At 44.8% G+C, this 9310-nt stretch overlaps 1 protein-coding gene across 1 annotated transcript; it reads left to right on the forward strand.

Moving 5' to 3' along the window:
* The first annotated feature begins 3667 nt into the window (after positions 1–3667).
* LOC120026808 (probable E3 ubiquitin-protein ligase makorin-1) lies at positions 3668–4506 on the forward strand. Its single transcript, XM_038971525.1, has one exon. The coding sequence runs from the start codon at positions 3793–3795 to the stop codon at positions 4504–4506; it is 714 nt and encodes a 237-aa protein (XP_038827453.1). The 5' UTR covers positions 3668–3792.
* Positions 4507–9310: the final 4804 nt, after the last annotated feature.

Raw genomic sequence — 9310 nt, forward strand, 5'->3', positions numbered from 1 at the left:
GTTCACACTGGCTCCCGCTTGGCCTATGGTGAGGTCTAGAGCCTTGTTAGAGCTATCGCCCACAGGCGCTATATTACAATTGCCATTGTTGACTATCTCATCACCCAAATTGCTACAGCTCAACATTTCTGTCAAGTTCCCACTCCATTCAATGTTATTCAAATCCTGGAGAGATACATCCCTTGACACGTGCCCCGCATCAGTTGTGACCGAGTATTCCATACCATAAGCCTCCTTGGGTTGGACAGGATGAAGTTCATCTGTCGGTTTGTGTGTCTGTTTCACATCTATTATGACGGAGGGGTGAGGATGGAGCTGATGCTGTGGACGGTGTTGGTTCGAAGTACCCTCGTCTGGATTATCTACGTACACCCCGGGAGCCATCTTGGCAGGTCTGACCCCGGCCCGAATGTCTGTTTCAGCAACCTTGCGTTTGCTATACTTGCTCTTGTATAGACATTCGAGCTCCGTGGCTTTGCTCGAGTACCAACTGTACGGCTGGATAAGATCAGGAGCCAACCTGATAAGGTCTATTCCGTAGTACACTTTGGGATCGGACCCGATCACTGTAACCGGGGATTGAGTCGCCGATCTCTCTTCCACAAGTTTAGTGAGGTCCTTGGGGACACAGTCCTTGGCCACTATCATGTCGGTTGACCTGTAGTTCCCTACCTGTACGGACAAGGGCATCTGTGTGGAAGGTGTCTGAGCATCCTTGACATCTATCGCCAAACACTGGTATCGTTTGAGATTAAGCAGTGTGGAAGGAGACCATCTCTCTTGAGGAAACAGGGTAATGCATAGCACTCCCATATGGACAAAAGCTTTGTCCACTATCTTGGAGCCAATGGCAGAGAGTTTATGGCGTATAGTCCCCGCGCTGGGCCTTGTGTGTTTGTATTTCGCTTGGAGGGAGCTAGCGTCTATCGATCTCATGTAGCGTATGTCCAAAGTCTCATTGTCATCCGGTCTGTAAACCCCTACCATATCGGATAGATTGGCAGCGTATGTCATCTTACAATAATCGTTGTCCGAACCTTTGTATTGGAACAAGGGCGAGCCGCTGTGTAACTCCCACATCACAAGGTACCAGCTGAATATGTCGCTCCCCAATGGCCGAGTTCAAGCACCACAGCACTTCGGGAGCCATGTTAGTGCGGTTGCCCCGAGGCTGATCTGGGGTAGAGAAGTTGCATGATGTGCCAAAGTCGCTGATCTTGAAAGCAAATGGTATTGTATTTCTATCAGGCTGGTGACAGACCAAGACGTTCCTGTGCGTGAAGTCCCTGTGCTGGATGGTTCTCGATCGCAAGTATTCAAGCCCCCGGAGAGTGTCCAGTTCTACTAAGGGGACCACTGAGGCATTTTGTATACGCCACATGAACTCCTGTAGCGAGAACAGTGCTCGTTCCATGACTACAACTGCTCTACCTCCCAATTGATAGCCGGCAATGTCACACCAAAAGCCTCCGAACGTGCGGAGGATGTTGGGGTGTTTAATTGACACGCCGATCATCACCTCCTCCACCTGCGAGGCAATGTGCGCGTAGCGACTAAATTCATTGTCTATGAAAGGAACACTCCAGTCCACCATTTCCGGAAAAAGGTTGGTCTTTGCAACTAGGTGATCGTTAACTTGAACCGTCACCCCAAAGCCTCCTCGACCTAGCACCATGTCCGGTCTGGATACCAGGTCTTCTATGTCAAAGTCACATTTCGACCCCCTCGGCCCTGATATGTTAGCGTAGATGCTCCAGTGATGTGCGCTTGCGGTAGGGCTTAGAGGCTTGTATATTCGCCCAAATTTGTCTATGGTCACTTTGGCTGTCCTAGGTGTAGTTGTCTTGTAGCTCATAGTCGAGCAGCCATCTATCACTGGATGTTCCTGCTGAGGCATTGCTTCGATGTCCTCAAGTGTAGCACTCGCAAATGTCGGGAATATGGGCGTCCTGAGTTTGTGGACTGAGGTCTGTGTTTCCTTCATCAACTTGGCAATCCTCGGACAGTAAGGGGCACTCGCACTGCATTTTATCACCCTGAACAATACGATTGAGTCGTATTTACAGCTCATCATGATCGCTGGTGCCGAGTGGCGTTTTATGTATACCACTACGCGATCCTTACCCTCTAGCTGAGGTTCGTCTGAGATGCTCACCACTCCGACAGTTGTGAGACTATGCTCTGTGATAACATTGTTGAGAACTGTTACCGTGTCCTCGTTCTGTCTGAAGGTGAAGCGTTCAGGTTTTACGCCAAGCCACACCAGCACGCTTTGAACATCGTTATAACACAAGGTCTTAACGTGAAACAAATTGTAACGCTCTACCAGTCCTATCAACCTTTCGGCATTGCTTATGGTTTGGTTCCTTAACTGGTCCATTTTCCTTTCGATAGTCCTGACATCTATGACATAGGCTATTGATCTGTAATATATCAGGTGTAGTAAATAGGAGATGAACGGTTCGGTTCGTAGAGAGATCGTGTTCTCTGAACACGCTTCCGTATCACTGTTTGAGTGCCTGATCGTGGCAGGAGCGCCAGCTACGGGTCTGTTCCTAGACAGTGGGTTGAAGAGTGGAGAAACTCTCCAGATGACATTGCAGGTCTTGAGAGATATGTGGAAGAGAGCCGATACCTTGTATATACCCAGAGGTGATGTGGAATCTCTCCATCACATGGAATGCTGTAGCACTGCGCGCAGCGGAGCACCTATCCCTGATCCGATATTATCCGAGCCTGGCAAATTATCCAGATACTACATATATCTGTTGTTTCGTTACTGTATCACTTCAGCTGGCCCGACGACATACAACCAGCAGGGTATGATGAGTAACCGCATGATCCGCATGGGTCTGTGTGAACCCAAGACAAAAACATTTCCCTTAGGCGATATACCCAGTGGCTGGCTCCTGTCTACAGTGTCTCCAACCCTCCCCTCAGCTCCACCTAGCCAAGAAGGAAGCTTCACGAATGGGTTCCCTCAGTACCTTCCCCAGCCGCAGCATTCACCTCAACCTCTAGAGAATCATCTGTATCCCCAGCAGCAACATCGTCATGCTCGGCCACAGCAGCATGTCCGGCAGTATAATGGAGAGGTTGACTGTACCAATCCACAGGAACAACGCCTCGCTTTGCAATGCACCACCAAACAGTTATATCCAGCTCTGACTGAGCACCAAGCTAGTGAATCCTCCCATATGAAGCACACGAGGGGCCCAGGTACTAAGCCAAAACCAAAGAATCTGTTTACGAAAGCGTGTTATGACTCAAACGTTGACAGTGAGGAGGAGTATTGAGTGTGTGTGTGTGTGTGTAGACCATGTAACCATAGTACCGGTCCTTAGTAATAGAGTGTCTCAAACAATAACAGTGATGAGGATTATTGAGTGTGTGGGTGGAACATTTACCCAGTGTGGATGGAACATTATATGCCTTACGTACCAGGACTTTTGACTGTGTGTGTGTGTGTGTGTAGAACATGTAAGCATAGTGCAGGTACTTAGTACTACTGGAGTGTGTCATATACCTTTATGACACAACACAGCCTCTACAAGGCACTGAATGTAATAGCAAACATTGTACAATATCACTCCCTGGGATTGTACAATATCACTCCCTGGGCTAACCTGGTTGAATAAACGGTCATTGTTTTATGTAATATCAAACAGTCTACAATAGCAGTCCCTGAGTTAGCATGGTTGGAGACACGGTCCGTGTTTGGAGGATATTATTCTTTAAGAACACTAACAGTGGTGCTGACCACCTCAGCGAGGCTAATCACCACAGACTGCAATGGCAGCAGCAGCATCCACGAGACCACATGATGCGATGGCCTGTACGAGTGAGGTGATACCGGCGGAGAGACAGAACACAGAGTACAATACTTTAAGTGTCGAGGCTGCCGCTGGTCCCACCGTTGCCACCCAGCGCAGTAGCGACATGGTGTGTGGTGTGTGTTTTGAGGCGGTGCTTGAAAAGGACAATCCGAGGGAGCGCCGATTCGGAATTCTGCCCAACTGTAGCCACTGTTATTGCCTGGAGTGTATCCGCACGTGGAGAACGGTGAAATGTCACGATATCAAAACCGTTAAATTGTGCCCGGAGTGCCGAACTAGATCGCACTTCTTCATCCCGAGTGATCACTGGATCGAAGATGAAGAGGACAAGCTGAAACTGATACAGACGTACAAAGATTTCCTTGCGAGTAAACCGTGTCGATTTTATGATCGAGGTCCTGGTACTTGCCACTTCGGCTCAAAGTGCTTCTACAAACACCACTGGCAGGAGGGAGTCCAGGATGGAGTCCAGGATGGAGTCCAGGATGGAGTCCAGGATGGAGTCCAGGCCCACAGTTTCCAGCCCCAGACTATACATCCCATGTGGACGATGGTGTGGACCGAGAACGGTTACACCTGGCGAATGTCATCTGAGACAGAACAACAGGACACCGGGTACCATTTTTACCTGAATCAAATGTTGCTCATGTTGATGGCTGATGACAATTGAACGTATTCAGCCTATTAGATGACAGTCTGATAACATATTTATTTGTATAGCATATGTTTTGTTAGAAAAATGTGCATATTTCAGGTATAAATCATAGTTTACATTGCAGCTACAGTCAGAAATTGCACCGAAAGCAGACAGAAAAATTACAGACACCAACGCCAAATAACTAAATACTCATCATAAAACATTTCTGAAAAATACATAGTGTACAGCAATTGAAAGACAGGCATCTTGTGATTCCAGACAATATTTCCGATTTATCAAGTGTTTTACAGCGAAAACACAATATAGCGTTATATTAGCGTAGCCACAATAGCCAGAAACACTTGGGCGCCGACGACCAGTTCACATGCACGACAGATATTAGAAATAGCATCATAAAATGTTTCTTACTTTTGGTGATCTTCCGTCAGAATGTTGGACAAGGTGTCCTTTGTCCAGAACAGTCGTTGTTTGGTTCTGGAACGGCAAATTTCCCTCTTGATTTAGCATGGGCACTTGCCAAGTGGCACGGATCTCTCCAACGTCAACAAAGTCAGAGAACGGAACACGGCAAAACTCCCGAAAATTCAATAATCTGATTAAACTATATTGAAAAAACATACTTTACGATGATATGGTCACATGTATCAAATAAAATCTAAACCGGAGATGTTAGTCGTCCATAACGACAGCTAAACAGAAGGCAAATCCATGTCCCATTTCGCGCGCTCCAGAAACAGGAAATGGACGGTCACGTCATACAAAGAGCTTTAATTCCACCTCAGACCAAGATAACACGAAATTTCTTCTCTCACCGCCTCTTGACAACCAGGGGAAGGTGTATGAAGTGTACGTAGACTCTTACGTATCATGCCCATGTATAGGCAGGAAGTTGAACAGAGCATCGATTTCTGACATTCCACTTCCTGGTCAGGAAATGTGCTGCAGAATGAGTTCTGTTTCACTCAGAGAAATAATTCAAACGGTTTTAGAAACTAGAGAGTGTTTTCTATCCAATAGTAATAATATTAAACGTCTGCTGCGTTAGAGCTATAGCTATTATCCACAAAGCCACAACCTAGGGATGGACTGTCCTTATTGGTAATAGGCATTTATGAATAGGCATTTGTTGTCATATACATGCAAAGTTCTGTATTCCAACAATAATATCACCTTTGTCTCTTTTTAACACTAATTGCTATTTGGTACACCTGGGATGATGTTTATTGTGTTGATGTGTCATTATTACAAAAATAAAGTCCGGACCTTGACAAAGTGTTAGACTATGCATCTTTATTGTAACATCACAGCACAAGGACAAGTTCACACATACACCAGAGTGCGGCGACATTTCTAAGTGTTCTTGAAAGAGGTAGCTCCGGACCTTGACAAAGTGTTAGACTATGCATCTTTATTGTAACATCACAGCACAAGGACAAGTTCACACATACACCAGAGTGCGGCGACATTTGTAAGTGTTCTTGAAAGAGGTAGCGCCGGACCCAGGGTAGTCGATTCTGCCTAAATCGTCTCGATATCCTTTGGCTCGATAGCTGCGTTTTCCAGGGGTGGACCTGTTGGTATCTGGACACTCTGAGTTCCCGTTACGCATCCTGTGCACCGTTCTCAACCGGAATCGGCCCTCTGGTCTCCCTTTCCTTGCTCTCACAGGGGCGCCCAGTCGATCCTTAACCGATACTCGTGCCTTGCAGTTAGAGACACTTAGGGCTGTGCTACGGGGAGAACCGTTGAAACTTTTGTTCTTGACAACCACTCGATCCCTTATTGATAGGCTCTTTATCTTGCACGATAAGTTGTCGATTTCCAAGGGTCGTCTTTTCCTTGGGGTAGGTGGAGAACATTGCCTCCGATCTACCAATAGTTTCTTCGTCAACACCTTTCGTAGCGTATCGCACAGGTTCCGATGTTGTGTAGCGAAAGATGCTCCGTAGTCATCCATCAGCTCTCTGTGTGGGATGGCTAGAAACATATCCAAGGTGACATGCTTGAAGTTGTCACTGTGACAACATTGGTCCCATTCTGTCAGATAGGACTGTACAGCCATGACTTTCAGATGTGGCTATTGTGTAGGAACCTATGTTGAGATGTGTACACTGTTAAATAGAAACTATCTTTGGGATATGTAGACTTTATCTACTCTGACTAAATTGTCCTGGTTGGAGACATCAGCAGCCACGGTTGAACACGGTAACCCCGGTCAGAGTGCTTAGACACATCGGTGAGTGGACCCGATCGGATCTCTTAGACCTGGTTGATGAATCAGCCGATCGGACGTTACAGATCACATAGACACATCATGGGTAGGATGATTCAGGCTCAGTTGGAGATACGAGCCCTGATCCTTAATGTATTCTCCATCTGATAGCCCTTGGTGAAAGGATATATAAACATACAGTCACAAAGGGCACATACACTTACAAATGTCCACAGATCAGAGAGAGAGAGAGACCAGAGTAGAGGCAGAAAATGGAGCTGACAAATAAATTCAAGATGGCCAACTACCTAATGAGAAACAAAGACGTCTTCCAGAAGCTCGTGGCAGCAATACAAGACCACAAAAACATGGAACTAGATAGTATACTAAGAGCAACACTACGAATGATGCTTAGCCAATGAGAAGTGGAATGGGCTTTCTGCGTAGCTCTCAGAGGTTATAAAAGGCCAAGGAGTGAGGGTAGCCTTCCTTTCGACGCTGACCATTACGCAGAGAGGGACCTCCGGATGCCATTTTCAAACGCTCGGTTATCAACGTTAAATGTATCCGTCTGTAATTTAATTCGATATAGGTGTTAGAAACATCATAACGAAGCTATTTTAAACCGAGTTATATCAGATTATGCGAGTATATTGCTATTTTTCGGAATTTCCTCAGTATTGCGTCTTGAGGATTTGGACACGTTGGGGCAAAATAGCTATTGTTAGCTTTTGTTAGCTGCTATATCAGAAGTTGAATGCAACGTTTTACAACCAAGCAACGATTCTTTTGGACAAAGGACCACCATGCCAAGATTCTGATGGAAGCTCGTCGAAAAGTAAGAGCTATTTATGATGTTATTCCGTTTTTATGTGGAAAAATGTAAACTCAATAATGGCGATTAGTGACGCCATTATTGCGGCACTAGTCTGGCTGTAACGCACACTGTATGTCTAGTAACGTTAATTTTAAAAATCTAACTCAGCGGTTGCATTAATAACTAATGCATCTTTCATTTCATGTCCAACCTGTATTTTTTTAGTCAAGTTTATGAATAGTTTTAGATAAAAATAGTTGTATTTTCAAAATGGCGCCGGGCAGATTGCTTGAGTAGTTGAACACTATTTCCGTTGTGTAAGCACGATTTGTGCCATTAAATATGCACATTTTCGATCAAACTCTATATGGATTGTGTAATATGATGTTACAGGAGTGTCATCGGAAGAATTCTGAGAAGGTTAGTGAAAAAATTAATGTATTTTGGTGATGATAACGCTATAGCTAATTTTGCCTTGAATCAATGGTCGGGTAACGTTTGCAAATGTGGTATGCTAATATAACGATTTATTGTGTTTTCGCTGTAAGACACTTTGAAAATCTGAAATATTGTCTGAATTCACAAGATCTGTGTCTATCCATTGCTGTGAGCTGTGTATTTTTAAGAAATGTTTTATGATGAGTAAATTGGTAATACACGTTGCTCTATGTAGTAATTCTAGTCGCTTTGGGGAGATTTGTGATGGTGGCTGCAATTGCAAACTATGATTTATACCTGAAATATGCACATTTTTCTAACAAAACCTATGCTATACAATAAATATGTTATCAGACTGTCATCTGATGAGGTTTTTTCTTGGTTAGTGGCTATCAATATCTTTATTTGGCCGAATTGGTGATAGCACCTGATGGAGTAAGAAACTGATGGAGTTAGAAAAGTGTTGTCTTTTGCTAACGGGGTTAGCTAATAGATTTACATATTTTGTCTTCCCTGTAAAACATTTTAAAAATCTGAAATGGTGGCTTTATTCACAAGATCTGTATCTTTCATTAGGTGTCTTGGACTTGTGATTTAATGATATTTAGATGCTACTATTTAATTGTGACGCTATGCTAGCGATGCTAATCAGTGTGGGGGGGGAGGCAGAGGTCAGACGCCTATGTGAAATACCCCGAGACTCTGATCAATATAATGTACACCTACTTCAACAGGGAGGTTGCCTGGACTCTTATCGTGGACACACTCCGAAAGCACCATAGTGACTTCAGAATCACTGACATCGAAGCGCACGGCCTTGAAGGGCTGGCTAAGCATGATAAGTATCGTCATTCGAACCTACCTTCAATATTGGAAAACACACTGGCCAACCTCAGCCACGCTGATGTGAACCGAGTGAAACTGTTGCTGTCATGGGAGATTGTCAAGGGGTACAATCATATTCCCTACGGTGTCATTGAGAAGAAAGATATTTACGACCTAGCAGATCAGATTTACTCTCGGCAATTTGACCACGCAGTCTATGTGATGACTCTGATCCTGACACATATAGAGCAACTGGACCTTGTCGTGGAACTAACCTCGGCGTCAACTGAAAAGAGGCAAAGAACCAGAGTGTCCCCGAAGCCAAAATGATGCCCGGTGATAACCGATTGTTCGGCTCTCCCGCAGCACTGAAAGGGGTTATCTTTGTCATGTCAATATATATATGTAACCCATCTTTTGTATATGTGAAATAAACCCCATACCTGCCGTATGTACTAATAGTGCTTGGTTATTGTGTCTGTTCATTGTGCTATACAAATATAACCACATTTCATGTTGATGAT

Source organism: Salvelinus namaycush, chromosome 2, assembly GCF_016432855.1.
Source record: "Salvelinus namaycush isolate Seneca chromosome 2, SaNama_1.0, whole genome shotgun sequence".
NCBI lineage: Eukaryota > Metazoa > Chordata > Actinopteri > Salmoniformes > Salmonidae > Salvelinus > Salvelinus namaycush.

What these genes read in the sequence shown, in the direction of transcription:
- LOC120026808 (XM_038971525.1), top strand. Translation starts at nt 3,793, where the DNA reads ATGGCAGCAGCAGCATCCACGAGACCACATGATGCGATGGCCTGTACG.